At 35.7% G+C, this 15,070-nt stretch overlaps 2 protein-coding genes across 2 annotated transcripts in view; both read left to right on the forward strand.

Annotated features, from left to right (window-relative positions):
* Positions 1-429: 429 nt before the first annotated feature.
* LOC144358485 (uncharacterized) lies at positions 430-6,834 on the forward strand. Its single transcript, XM_078012183.1, has 4 exons — positions 430-593; positions 1,474-1,775; positions 2,694-2,879; positions 3,305-6,834. Exons 1-4 carry the CDS (start codon positions 430-432, stop codon positions 6,832-6,834), a joined length of 4,182 nt encoding a protein of 1,393 aa, XP_077868309.1.
* Positions 6,835-12,269: 5,435 nt separating this feature from the next.
* The window catches only part of LOC102801468 (progestin and adipoQ receptor family member 3-like), a 58,225-nt gene continuing 55,424 nt past the window's right edge, over positions 12,270-15,070 (forward strand). The window contains exon 1 of the mRNA XM_085493516.1: positions 12,270-12,393. The gene's annotated coding sequence lies outside the window, so the exon portion shown is untranslated. The remainder of the gene's footprint in view (positions 12,394-15,070) is intronic.

Below are 15,070 nucleotides of genomic sequence, written 5' to 3' on the forward strand. Positions count from 1 at the left end.
TGTTTAGCTTAACTGCATTTTAATGATTATTTTGTTGTAGTATCATCTACAAAACAATTAGTCAAGATCCCTTTGTGTTTATAACTATTTTCTTTTGTCGGAGGTGAGCCAAATTAGGACTTTGGCTGGGAAATCTGTAGATAGAAATCGGTATATATGTCTCTCTAATTATGCAAATAATATGCACGGTTGGAAGTTGGTTGATCTCTAAACGATGTTGACAGAACATTAGACATGTACTTTACTGTAGTAGGTATATATTACAATTACGTGTTCACACTGTTTTCCCCCTACTAGCGACACAGTTACTAACATTATAAGGGAGTACATGACATCGACAACTCTGATACAACGAGAGCATAAAATAAAGCCAACTGCGAAATCTATTAATGCCATGTCAACTGGATGAATGATAAAGAATCAAATAAAATGTCACTGCTTAATTTCACGGCGCCAGACGGTACAGTCTTTGGGCTACGGCATATGGTAATATATCCAACTGTACTTTTAGCTTTAAGAACCGCGCATGCGCAATTCTTACTTCAATGTGGTGACGTTGAGGAAAATCCAGGACCTCTCCCATCTGCTGAAACGTGAGTACCACATGTTTATTCTATTCTATTTTGTTCACAGAACTGGTACGTAACACTGCTCCAATATATCACTAAATATATTCAAGATCTGTCACTTAACTACCTTAATTGACCGGCTCCACGTCCTAAGAAAAAAAATATAAAACTAATTCATCTCATCACGGTCAGTTGGCGCTGTGTAGCGCATGAGTATCCCACTTGTAAATACTATTATACTTTCACGTGAATTATACAAATTATCTTTGAACACTATTTTATTTAAAAGTACGAAGGTACCTGTAGTTTCTGAGTTAAATTAATTTTAACCAATTTTCAATTCAAAATGGCCATCAGAGTAGAAAACCATAAAGTCATTAGTTTTCATGGAAACAATCGCGTGTAATTGACGGAACCTTTCACTCTGCAGAATGTAGTTGCTGATATTTTCGTTATTTGGAGGAGACAACTACTGTCTGTTTGTAAAATGGCGAAAATAATAATTCTTCCCCAATAATCCATCTGTTGATTGATTCAGTACTTGTTCGCATTTCTTAAAGGGCGGTAGTCGTCGCGCCACGCATGCGCCAGATATATGTGTCTCATATAAACAATGATTGCGACTTCGGCTGTTGCGCAGAGACGTTGCCAAGCTTTAATTAGGTATTTGTAGGTGAATGGATGGTATCGAAGGACTCACTGGCGGTAATTAGTGCAAGTCGCGCCCAGGTCAAACTTCATACTTGTGATTTTCATTAGAAAAGCGCATTGGATTATGGGAAAATCAATGTTTATCAACAAAAAAGTCGCACATGCGCGGCGCGACGACTACCGCCCTTTAAATTCTGAATGTATTTAAATTCGAAAAATACTATTGTTAATTTCAAATATTATATTTTTTCAGCCAACTAGATTATATCACCAAAATCATAACCAGCCGGGATATTCTAGTATCATCAATCGTCATTGACGGATACATACTTAACTATCTGGTACAACAAGGAGCATTAGATATATCTGAGTACAATCGAATTCATGTTCCAGGGTCCCCTGAACCTGATGAAGTGAAGCGTCTACTGGACGTGTTAATTACAAAGGACAAGCGAGCGTACGACGTCTTTGTGACGTCATTGCAACAACCGTACCCAGTTATTGCGCAAATGATGAACATTCCAAATAGACCCGAAATGCCAAACCTTTCTAACCGTGAGTATGAATATTTTTCAAGATATTGTGTCTTGTGGTATCACTGGTTTCCTAAATAATTGAAAAGAATTAGAAGACCTCAATAGAAGCGTTATTTGTCTGTGCCCCTCCAATGGTGTTTTATTTTCTGTTTTCATTGCGTCTAATGTCCCACTCATTTATGTAAATATTATATTTGGTCCATTAAGATAGAATGCAACTCGGTAGCAAACAGTTATGTCATTTTATTTATTGAAGTAGTAGAAATAACACATCCAATTATAGATCGTGTAACATCAGTCCTATGGGGGAATGTACAAGGCCAAGACAACAAAACAAATGGCTGACTACAATCTATAAAACTATGGGTAACTAAAACAATGTACAAAGCAGAGTGAAAATAGCATGCTTTGTCTATTTCATAATATACTATGTTTACTGAGGCAAAGTTATATCTAAAAATTGTGTCCAGTGACATCTATATAATGTGTCTTAAATGTGACAAGAAATAATTTCAGGCATTGAAATTAAGGTCTGATATACTCCGCTAAGCTCTGTATTTGTCAGGTAATGCCTTCATTTATTACGTAGTTATTTTATTCGTACACAAAATTTTGTTATATGTGCTAAAATATGTCCACACCCCACAAAATTGTTTTCTCTCTCCCTCAAATACACGCTTTCGTCGAAGACAAACTATTATTTGCCAAAATATTACACAGCATGTATGAGTCACGACGAAGCGCTAGTTTAAATTGGTGAAAGAAAGGACAATCAAGGTTGTAGTCGACCATTAATGATAATGTTGTTTTTGGAAGTTTGTATTGTATTCTAGATGACGAACGCCTACACAATGTGAACAACATTGCCTTCACCTATCCAGGCCATTTTGACGTCAAACATAGTAATAGCATGTTTATTCTAAATTGTTTCCAGCAGAAAACAAATCACAGAACTTAAATGCTTATTGTGACGACGAAACAATAGCAATTGGAAACAAATCAAGTGAAGACGATACTGACGATGTGGTAGACAAATACTTTGACGATCCTGAACAAAAAGTACAGAAGAAAAAGAGCTTTTCAAACTACGTGTATAATTTTAAACGGCTGTTTTTTGGCAGCAGTGAGTACAATCAGTTCAATTAAATGTGCATACAATCTTAATCCAATATGGCGGGTGACACGTGGGAAGCAGGGTGTGCTCACTCTATTCGAAACACCTGATATCACTTCGTGTATACCATGAGTTCATATATATCCTTCTAGTACTGATTTGATTATGTTATGTAATGTAATGTACTTGACTTGATTTTGAATGTATGTGAGCAGTATGGGGATTAGTACCCTGTTGACAACAGCCAAAGGAATTTAGATTTCAGCGCTCATCAATTTACATGACATTTAGATGATATGCAGAACTTGCCATGCACTCGGCTTGAGGGTCAGACCGTCATGGTTTGAATGAACATTGTAAAACTAGCACAGTTATTTTTTGTATCTAACAGCTCTTTATCTCATTCATTCAATGTTTATTGTTCTTTCCCACAGGCACAGGTGCTGCAGCACCCAACCCCCAGATAGTTGAGGACTGTAAAGCAGATTTAAAGCAATTGTACGTTAAAATGTGTACCTGGAGAAGACCAGCACCTTGGTATGCATCACAATTAGGTTTTCCCTGTACAGACTTTAAAGTGTATAGGTTAGTCCAGTCACCATCAGAATCAGAATCTACTAGCAAAATTAAAATTAAGATTACCATTGATGAGATTTTTGCATCACATGAAACCTGCAAAGACCCTAAACATGTTATTGTGTATGAGGACACTGATGCATACAGTCCTGTACTGTGTATTAAACTCGCGTATGATTGGGCGATCAATAACCCAGATTGCCCAATCAAAAACAAGATACCATTTCTGGTTGACGGCAGTCGACCCTGTGGCAATGCTATGACAGTCCTTTTTGATTTCATGCACAGAAAGTTCCAATGGAACTTGGCGAAACTCCATGAATTGTGGGACTACATTACTCACCATCCACGCGATTTTATGTTTCTCGTGTATGGTTTAAAGGACGAAGAAAAGCGCCCACAGAGAAAACTCACCAAAAAATTATGCAAGGACAAAGAAGTGAAAAATTGTTATATTCTTTTGTGCTGCCAACTAGTGGCGACCAATGTCAGAGCTAATCTGATAAAAGCAAATGACAGTGAATTACTTGTGTCTAAACTTTGCATTGAACAGCATAAAGAATATATTGCTAGACATTTTAAAAATAAGGAGGAAGTGAATCATCTATCAGCCATTATTGCTAATGATGATCGATTGATTGAATTTTGCAAAACTTCACTTAATATTCTTCTTATTTGTACATTATGGAAGGAGATGAAAAACATTCCCAATAAGCCCGCAGATTTTTATAAAGCAATCATTTTGTGTATGATGAGACGAGCATCTAGAATGAAAAATATTGACATGACAGCAACAAATATAAAAGATATCCCACCGGCTTATAACAAATGTTTATTGACTGTTGGTAAAATGTGCTTTATTAGTAAGAATAATATACAGCTAACCAAAAAGATGGTTAGGGATATATTTGGTGATTTTCTGGTTTTAGAAATAGGATTGCTTCGACAACAAACTGAAATATTAGGGAGTGAACATGAAGTTGAGTTTGAGCTATTTGATTCTGAGTTTGGTAACTTTCTTGCTGCATATTATTTATCTGATTTAATGATGAATGCAGATCAAGTGAACGATATCCTTGTTAAGTTGTTAAGTTCCAATAGGCATGCAGTCGTGGAGTATACAGTGGCATTGATGGAGAAAAGTGCCAAGCACTTTTTCACCAAACTTGTTCAACATTTAGGAAACAGAGTTGTTTCATTTCATGCAGAAGACACGATCATCAAGCTCTATTTCCGATGTTTGTGCGAGTGTTCTAATCCAAAAACCTTTAGTAAGCTTGTTGCCCCAGTTATACCCAAAAATCTAGTTGTTGCAGATTGGCATCCTTCAGAGGTCAATGGTTTAGTTTATGTATTGCATGAGCAAAAGTGCAATCTGAGTAATATAAGAATTGGGTTAGTGAAGGGTACAATGTGGGAATCCAACAAAGGAACTGTGTCAGGTCTATTTCGGGCCCTTCATGTAAACAAATCAATACATTCTCTATGTATAAAGATTGACCCTGTTTTTAAAGATCACTTCGAAATGTTTTGTGATATGCTGAAAACTAATAAAAGTATAACCAAGTTGCAATTATGCATTGTTAGCACTGACCTTATATTGCCGTCATTGATGACATGTCTGTGTGATGGTCTGCGTGCAAGTAGTATAGCAGTACTTGATATTTACCTAAAAGGGATCGCCCCAAGCAGAATAAGCTTATTAGCAGAGGCACTGAAATCTATGGATAAATTACGAGATTTTGCATGCTTATTAGATGTTCATGAGAGGCATTATGGTGAAATGTTACGACTCTTGTGTTCTTGTGGTCTGCAACAAGTCCGTCAGCTAGAGTCATTAGATTTGTCCATGTGTTCATTTGGTGAACCCCCTGGCATTCCAAGAGATCCGTCAACTGTCATTGCACTGGCAACTACCATACAGAATGCTGAATTTCTGAGAAAGCTTACATTACAGGGGTGCATGATATGTGATGTAGGGGCGGAAACTATGGCTGATGCATTCCGTGGGAATAAAAGTCTAGAAGAAGTAAACATATCTAATAATTATTTTGGCCCAAAAGCAGTAAAGGTTCTGTGTGATGCCCTTAATGGAAAACCTAAGCTGAAAAGGCTACAAATCAGTTATTACATCCCCTTAGACCATGGAGGTACAAGTGGATTGGGGAGTTTAATCAAATGTTCACCGTCATTAGAGTATTTAGATCTTCGACCTGTGGATATTATGCTGAAGGAAGCCTCTCTAACTTCTAAGCATATGAATCTCCGGGAGCGTGCCATAGAAAACAGCAGAGACGCAGAGGATATAGCCATGGCCTTCTCAAAAAATAAAACTCTGAAGGAATTTTATATTGGCCAAGCATTTAAGGATAATCTGCTGACTACGTTGGTGAGCGGATTGTGTAAAAGTAAAAGCATTCCCACCTTAGATATCAGTCGTTGTGGGCTCAGTGATAAAATGGGAATGGAACTGATGATGGCAACGTATCAATGTGAGTCACTTTCTGCGATGAATCTCAGTTATAATAGCCTAACTGTAACTGCTATTAACGCATTATTAATAGCGGCCAATGGGATGCCAAATCTAGTAGATATAGACATCAGTCATAATAAGATCAAGTCAGTTGGAGCAAATAATATTATTGTGGCACTAAAAAAAATGACCAAATTGAAACGTTTGAACATGATGGACAATGGAATTAGTGCTGATGGGTTGGTGAATCTTCCCAATAATCTGCCAACACATTCTAATTTACAATACTTAAATTTGAGTTACAATCACATAGGTAATATCGGTGCCAAGATGATACTAGGAAGTCTGAAAACCAACACCGCACTTCAGGAGTTGGACATTCGCCAATGCAAGTTAACAGGTCAGACGCTTGCTGACTTCTCTCGAATGATAAATGACAATACGAATGTAACTCTAAAGTATGTCTTACTCTATCCTGGAGAATTCTCGGTGTTGTTAGTTGACGAGGTCATCTCAACAATTGAGAGATGTAACAGTACACTGGTAAAAGTGCGATTGTCTCCCGACATTCTGGAGTTACAAAATAAAGAATGGGCCACCTACTGCAAGTTTGAAAAACCTTTAGAACATCACATTCTTACTCAAAGGTGGGTCTTGGATGATGATATTAGAGGACAAGTTGGTAAAAACGACTTACCTCGGAGCGTTTATAGTAGCATTTATGGTGAAGCTAGTGACCAGAGTCAAGGTGGATTGATACATTGTCAGGATGGAGACAACAATGTTAGCAACAAAGATTATCAGGAAGATGATCAGGAATTTGAAAATTCTGATAGCAAATATCTGAGTAACTCGCATGATGCTAACGAACAAATCCATGATTATGCTCAGCTATATCACGGATATCAAGAGTAGTAGTGACAATGAAAATAATCATGAGCCAACATTGATGGCGGTAGTCATTATTATTTTTAACTGTCAGTGTTTGTATCTATATTCTCTAAGCCTGTGTGATATACTAGTATATCACGTCCACATCGTTTAATTCTACCTTACCTTACACTAACTGTCTGCATCAGTAAGTCCTCATATTGCAAATACTCTTTTTGTTAAAGCAATGTACCGTGGTTACCCATAACTCAGTATGATCACGTGTGACAGAACCAGAACAACGGTTTACCAATAGTTGCGTGTTGCGCAAAATTATTGGCACATTTTTTCTGCCAACGGGTGATTTCAAGCAATCACGCAAGAGCGGAATATGTTGTTATGTAAATATTTGTTTGCTTGTAATTATTTAATTTTAATACGATGTCGGCTGCATTATTTTGTGCTTTCTTGACTGATGCGAAAAACACTACTAAATGTGTGTGTGATTACTACAAAGAGGACAGAGTGTGACGATAACCAGACCATTCGTCCTGGTGTTATCTCCATCTCGTGTTGGCAATGGCGATAACACTGGACGAATGTTCTAATTAATAATCATAATATTATCTAATTAATTTGTCAAGAGATGCGACTATTTTGTTGAATGAATAAACTTATATCACTGGACGAGACAAACGCATCGGTAAAAAATACCAGACACCAAAAGAGTATAGCTGTCATTATTTATTTATTTATTTATTTATTTATTTATTTATTTATTTATTTATTTATTTATTTATTTATTTCACATATGCTTAGATACACTAGAATTAATTTAAAATAATATTGCCAATGTGGGTATTTTAGTGGGAGCCAGTCGACCATGGCGATGTTTTGATGAGCAAAGTTTGGCATGATACTACAGTTAACTTTGTTGTACTCAAGTAAATAACAATAATCGTCAAACATCTTTGAATACCATTCGAAATGATGGGCGAAAATAAAATAAATACGAATCAACTATATATACGTTCATATCCATAAAACGTATTACTTATATTTGTGAATTTTATGGTATTGTTGGGTACACTGTGGCAATAATCTGGCAATAGTAAAGCATTTTACTTGTTGTAAATAACATTAAGGGCGATAGTCGTCGCGCCACGTATGCGCAAAATATATGGTCTCATATAAACAAAGATGGCGACTTTGACTAATGCGCAGATCAACGAGTGCAAACTGAGACGTTACCAAGTTTTAATTAGGTAATTTTATGTGATTGGAAGGTATCGAAGGATTCGCCGGCGATAATTGTGAGTTCCATTAAAAGAGCGCATTCGGAAAATCAAGGTTTATCAACCCAAATGCCACACGTGCGCAGCGCGACGACCACCGCCCTTTAATATATATTTGTGATTTTTCAATTTGTTCTTGTGGAAATATTATTGCAGTTTCATTATTTGTAGTACTCATTATGTTTAGTATATTGTCATCGACCATAAATCATTAAATTATTAACTTTCGTGACAAAAGGGCATCGATGACCATCTTATACTGAGAAATCTTCACGCTTACACACAAGTCTAATCGATTTTTTCTAACTCAATACGATATATGTTAGCGATATTACAGCGCCCTCGACGATCAACTCCTGTGTTGATTTCGTCTGGGTATATCGACGAGGGCGCAGTAACACATGCACAAACTGTCTTCAAGCAGCATTTGGCCTTGTTATGAGGTTTTGGACCTGGGCTATGTAGTAATTATAAAGGTTTTGGGAATGATTTCATTGTATGTAATGCTTGCTAAATAAAGTAACCTTGCAAATAAAAATATAAAATATGCCTTTATATTATTGAAAAGTGTGTCCTTGAGTATAATTGAAGAAGTCTAACTCTGCACAATGACTCTGTCAATATAATTTCACATGATATACCGTTCAAGCGAATACATTAAATCTCCAGAATAATCTGAGATTTAATGAGATACAAGTGATGTTGTTACTGGTCATAATTTTCCTATGCAAATTTAAAAGCAGCTAGATTGAAAGTGAGTTAATGCATTGTAGTCGTAAAGAAGGTGTGGTCCTGGCTTTTGAGTGGACTGTGTCTGACAGATCGTGGAAATTAGATAGAAATTTGTTGGGAAATGGTGTTGACTTTCCCAGTACTTCTAATTAAATCGAACAGCTAGTGTATACGGAGCTAGCACCATAGAAAACTATGCCCCCCCCCCAGTAACGTGGTGATTCCTACATTTATATTATACCAGCATTCCAATCGCATGTTACGTCGTTCTGATTGGCCGAGGGCGTGTTCTTAATTACGTAAGCCGTAACAGTTTACCATATACAACGTTTTCTCATGTTTTAGTTCATGTGCCATGTAACTTACTGCATGGACGTACTAACACATACTAGTACTAACATAGTACTTCATGCTTACTGGTACTAACGAAAGGTACTGATCATGTGGAATATCTTTGAAAAGCTCTTGGTGTGTGAACAAATGTTGAAATGACATATCCATTGTTTGAAGAAGTCAAAGTTCACTCGACAATATAAATTGTCATTTTATTGGTTAAACACACTTGTATATTTATTTACTAAAGACCTTACAAATTTTAGAATAAAATAAAGAATAATTCACCTTTCTAATAAGTGCCGTAACAGCGCAACCTAGATTTTGACACGATTAGAACTTATATGCAAACAACTTTGTTTTTTGTCTTTATTTCAAAACTATATTGATTGGAGACAAAGAAAAATCACAAACATGGCTACATTGGGCAAAACATTGTGCGTTCTGACAACTGATACTATATTTAAGATATATCTTTCAGTTTAGTAGTGTAATGTAAACACCCATATATCTAAGAAATAAAATGACATATCCATTGTGAGTCTATTGTGATTCTCTGGTTACCGCGTCACCGAAACAGCTTACCCCTACACCAAAACTATTTGACGTTTGAAGGTCATTTCACTAGGATATGATAGTCTGAAGCCAAACTGTAAATTACGGTTTGTGTCATTACTATAAAATAAAACAAGTTTTCTTTATCGATTTCATACCTACAAGACTTTTGGCTTTTATAATTATTATTCATAGACGTGATATTTTTTTAATGAATTATCAACATATGTTATATTACTCGTACTTCTAGATGTGTCCGAAGATTTAAAATAACTTTCTGTCATATTAAATAGTAAATTGTGGAACACAGAGGAAAGAATGTAGAGAAATCCGTGACCAAGTTCAAATTGGATATTTTTCACCGTTTTCCTGACTCAACCTATTTTTACAAACTGCTTCATAAATTAGCTTCCGTGTGATACAATCTTTATTTTTGTATTTAAGTTGATTAAATATTTGTGAAATCATAATGGAATTCAACATTTAGACATATTCTTAAAATAAGTCACAATGTATATGTCCCTGTTATCTCGTAGTTTATTCTAATTTAAAAGTGTGTATTGACTCTGTTCGTATAATTATCTACATATTAAAAAGTAAAAACATATATGAGCATGACCGCTAGTAGTGAACGTAGTGACAAATATTGGAACCCTTGGGTATTTGGAGTATCAAAGAGATGCATGAAATTTTTGTTCAGAATTACGCAAACGACAGTAAAAGATATGGCTCGCTCGTGAACCCTGACATTTTTCAAGTCTCAAAGCCGGGCGTACGACACACATTATATTCTATACTTTTTTCATAAAGAGGAAGTCTGAGCATAATGAAATAGCACCACATTTGTTGGAAAATGCAATTAACTTTTTTATTTTATTGTTTTTTCATCCTCAAGATATTCTACTTTGCAAAATTATGTGCACACCGCAATTTGGATTTTCCAGCGAAGGATTATGAGTAAAATGTTACATCATAGATAATGTTGTGAAAAAAACTAATTCTAACCCAACTGCTGTAACCCACCCCACCCGTTTATAGATCTTGGAGGTTTATGATGTTTCCAGGGTTTCCATGAACCATTTCCGTTTCCGGCAATCCCACTCTTACCCCGTTGTGTCGTCACCGGAAGCGCTGTCCCAGCACGGTGTAGAAGACGCCGAACTGCAGCGTCAATGACTCTTACCCCATATAACCTGCAGGTCAATACATCTTCAGGGGCGGATCTAGGATTCTAGAATAGGGGGGGGGGGGTAAGTTGGTCGAAGGCCAAGTTCGCGAGCGCCAATGGCGCGAAGCCTTGTTGGTTGTTTAAAATAGGGGGCCGGGGCCCCTACGGCCCCCTCTAAATCCGCTCATGATCTCTTCTAAGGATGCAATACAAACATCAATGCTATATTACAACAATTATGAATACATCAAATCCGCAATAACTGAAAACAGTGACAAATAATGTTAATAATGCTGTTCAGTACTCCATGTAGACCAAATCAAATTATGATTTATTATAAACTAAAATGTTGTGTTCGCACGGAACACAATAGAGCTGAAAAATCAAAACCACTAATACGCACGTGCGGTAAGTGTTATTGTACGTAACAAAGCAACCACTGCACGTGCATATTAGAAAATTGTATTTTTCATCAAACAAATATAGTAACTATGTGCCACGAAAACAGCTTGTTCAGTTCATGATAAAACATTTTCCAATTTATCTGTCAATATTCACTATCAACATCATTAAAAATTACACATTCTCGTTCATATTGCAAAGAATTTTCATACAACAATAAAATAACCACGACTGGGCTAGTCTGCCCCCGCGTCTCACAGTATTCGCTTTAAATACCAGCGTCGAATAATGCCCTACTACAGCAGTTTGTATTTCGTCGGCCAATGGAGGTATAAACAGGTCGGCCGCAACTGGAACTAGCGAACATCGTATTGAAATCCTTGAAAGTTCATTCATTCCAATGGACTGTGCGATGCATCGATTAAGGCGACGGTAAATTTGTCATTTACTTTGAATTGAAACACCGCGAGATTGAATACGTCGTATTCCCTTCACCGCTACATTGCAGATTCATTCCATGGTCGCGTGTATCCCAGGGTGACCGTTTTGTTGTTTTTATAATCCGCGATTTGTGATCATTGTACTAATGAGAAAATCAACAAAATAGCTAATTCTGGCGCAGAACTATATCATACAAAACCATTTTTTTTAAATACTGTGGTTTGTAAAAGATATACTTATTTGCAACGTTTTGTGAAACGGTAATATTTTTTATGCATTTTTCTTGTCTGAAGAACCGGCAGCACAGACAATAAAAACGAAAGATTCTGTATCTTCCACGGTTCGAGCGCTAAATAAGTTCGCGTCGTTAATTTCCAATCGAATTAATGTAATAGTTATAGATTTATTATTATTATTACAAATTTTACTTTAATAATTTTGCATTGAAAATCGACTATCTTTTGTCAATCATGTAGCATACGCTATTCTGGTGATTTTTGAAAACATGGTTCGTATGGAGGAAATAAATTCTAATCGCACACAAACAAACAACCACACAAAATGGCGTTTTCCTCTTGGAAGATGCGTCTTTTCGTAATTATAATAGTTTATGTTTGAATAATGGTTTACTGCATATAACATCACGTACGCGTGGAACTGTATTAACGACAAGATCCGGTAAGTATATACAATGAATTTGACGTTGTTGTTTTTTTTCCAAAGCCAGCGCTGACGGTTGTTTGTTTACATGTGATCGTGTGTTGTGTTTCCACGGTTGCACTTTGACATGTTCGGTATGGATCGAGCTAATCTGAATGAATCTTATTTATACTGACCCGGTGTGTGTATAATGGCTGACACGAACACAGGAAAAGAGAGGATATGTTTTTGGAAAGATTCAACATCGTCGCAACCATGCAAGGTACGAACATTGTAATCACGTATGAATGAACCTTCGAGGCAATGTAGTTGTGTTACGTAACCATTATGTAACTGTTGCCTTACAGTCCTTCTGTCACAGCCACGGAGGGATTGTGGTTGCACTTAGCACTAGTTATCGGTGTGTATTTTGCAGGGAACTAAAAAAAAACAAACCTTGTTTCATTTTCAAAGACGGACCGGAACAGTTAGTCAGTATAAGATAACAGATTTTTTCCTAAGTGTGGGGGAAATTGGGCTAGCTTGGGGGAAACAGAGGTGTTAATTGGAAAATTCATTGTCTATTCTTGTTTGTGATTGGCCTGTCAACGTTTGGGGAATCGTGATTGAGAATAATGCTATATTGACCTATCATAAGGCTATCATAATCAAATATCAAAAAATATTCATTGAAGTCTAATCGCATGACTGAAATTTGGTGTAGAAATTTGGCAAATACATGTAGTAAACAATAGTTTTTCTATGTATGATCACTGTTTTTAGTTTGTTATTAATTTATATTTTATATAATATAGATGAAAACATTATAAATGATGTGGCGAAACACGTCTGTAACTGTTTTAATATACGAAAAAATTCAATTAAAGAGAGTTATGCTTAAACCAACTGCTTCAGAAAATACAAACTAGTTTTTCTATGTTTAATAGAAATTTAAGCTTTTTTGAATAAAGATTCTATTTTACATGCTTTATTATTTATTCATTTTCTACTAGTCCGGCCATAATAATGCCATTTCTGCCAAATACATATATGGCTGTGTTCATGAAATATGGTTCACAACATTTTGACGAAAGTTGAAGATTCCTGTTAATTTACCGGTAGTATTTAAAAACCAACAAATTTGAAATGAATTAGAGGAAATATTATGATTTTTGGAGATCTAAAGGCAGGAGAAGTCAACTTTTTAGCAGGTTATGGTGATCTTGAATGCTGATCGACCTCAATTATGTAGTAAAAACTTAATTTTAGCCAGCAATTCATTGGTTTTGATGAAATACCAATCTGATTAAAATCTGATGTACATGTAGTGTACAGGCTTTAATTAATTTGGCTATAAACTTATATTACTTTTGTTATTAATGCCTTTTTATTTTATTATTTTACTTTGATTTTGTGATTTTTTTTAATTCCGTCCTACCTACATCTGATCCGACTCCTATGTAAGTCCCGTTCAAATCTCACGTAAATAACAGCCAATTACAGCCCCCCTTTTATACAGGTTGTCAGTTGCTTACATTTCAGTGTAGCGATACTCTACGGGCAATCTTTCTGTACATTATATTTTGCACACTTGAATAAACCATTAATAAAAAAATTGCTAGTATATTTTTATTTACAAAAGAAATTCCACAGCATTTTACAATTTTTGTCATTACATTGAATATTTTGTTCACTTCCAACAAATGTGTACACTTCCAGATACATCTTCGCCAGCCAAGGTTCGTTCATTCAGTCATCGCTTCAATTTTACATCAAAAACTGAGCATAATTATCTAGAATGGAAGCAAAAAAAATAAGTAAATCGTAATGATTAGAACACTGTAAACAGCTATAGTAAACAATGCAAACTGATTTTAAATTGTATAACGGTCACCGGTCCACGGCATCGACGCAGAAAATTGGAGCAAAACAATATCTCCTGATCAATTGCGATGTGTTCCAAATAAAAAATATTTTATTCCAGTCCAAATCAGCTCAATTACTTTAATAAAGAGTTATTGTATAATGTACAAAATATTGATACATTTTGATGAATATTTACAGCTACGGCTTTAATACCGTAGACGATTTTGGCCCGATCGTCAACAAAACATCATCCGTCTCCAGGGCTTTAATTAATTTGGCTATAAACTTATATTACTTTTGTTATTAATGCCTTTTTATTTGATTATTTTACTTTGATTTTGTGATTTTTTTTTAATTCCGCCCTACCTACATCTGATCCGACTCCTATGTAAGTCCCATTCAAATCTCGCGTAAATAACAGCCAATTACAGCCCCCCTTTTATACAGGTTGTCAGTTGCTTACATTTCAGTGTAGCGATACTCTACGGGCAATCTTTCTGTACATTATATTTTGCGCACTTGAATAAACCATTAATAAAAAAATTGCTAGTATATTTTTATTTACAAAAGAAATTCCACAGCATTTTACAATTTTTGTCATTACATTGAATATTTTGTTCACTTCCAACAAATGTGTACACTTCCAGATACATCTTCGCCAGCCAAGGTTCGTTCATTCAGTCATCGCTTCAATTTTACATCAAAAACTGAGCATAATTATCTAGAATGGAAGCAAAAAAAATAAGTAAATCGTAATGATTAGAACACTGTAAACAGCTATAGTAAACAATGCAAACTGATTTTAAATTGTATAACGGTCACCGGTCCACGGCATCGACGCAGAAAATTG

The sequence above is a fragment of the Saccoglossus kowalevskii genome, chromosome 19 (assembly GCF_978046115.1).
Source record: "Saccoglossus kowalevskii chromosome 19, keSacKowa6.1, whole genome shotgun sequence".
Classification (NCBI taxonomy): Eukaryota; Metazoa; Hemichordata; class Enteropneusta; family Harrimaniidae; genus Saccoglossus; species Saccoglossus kowalevskii.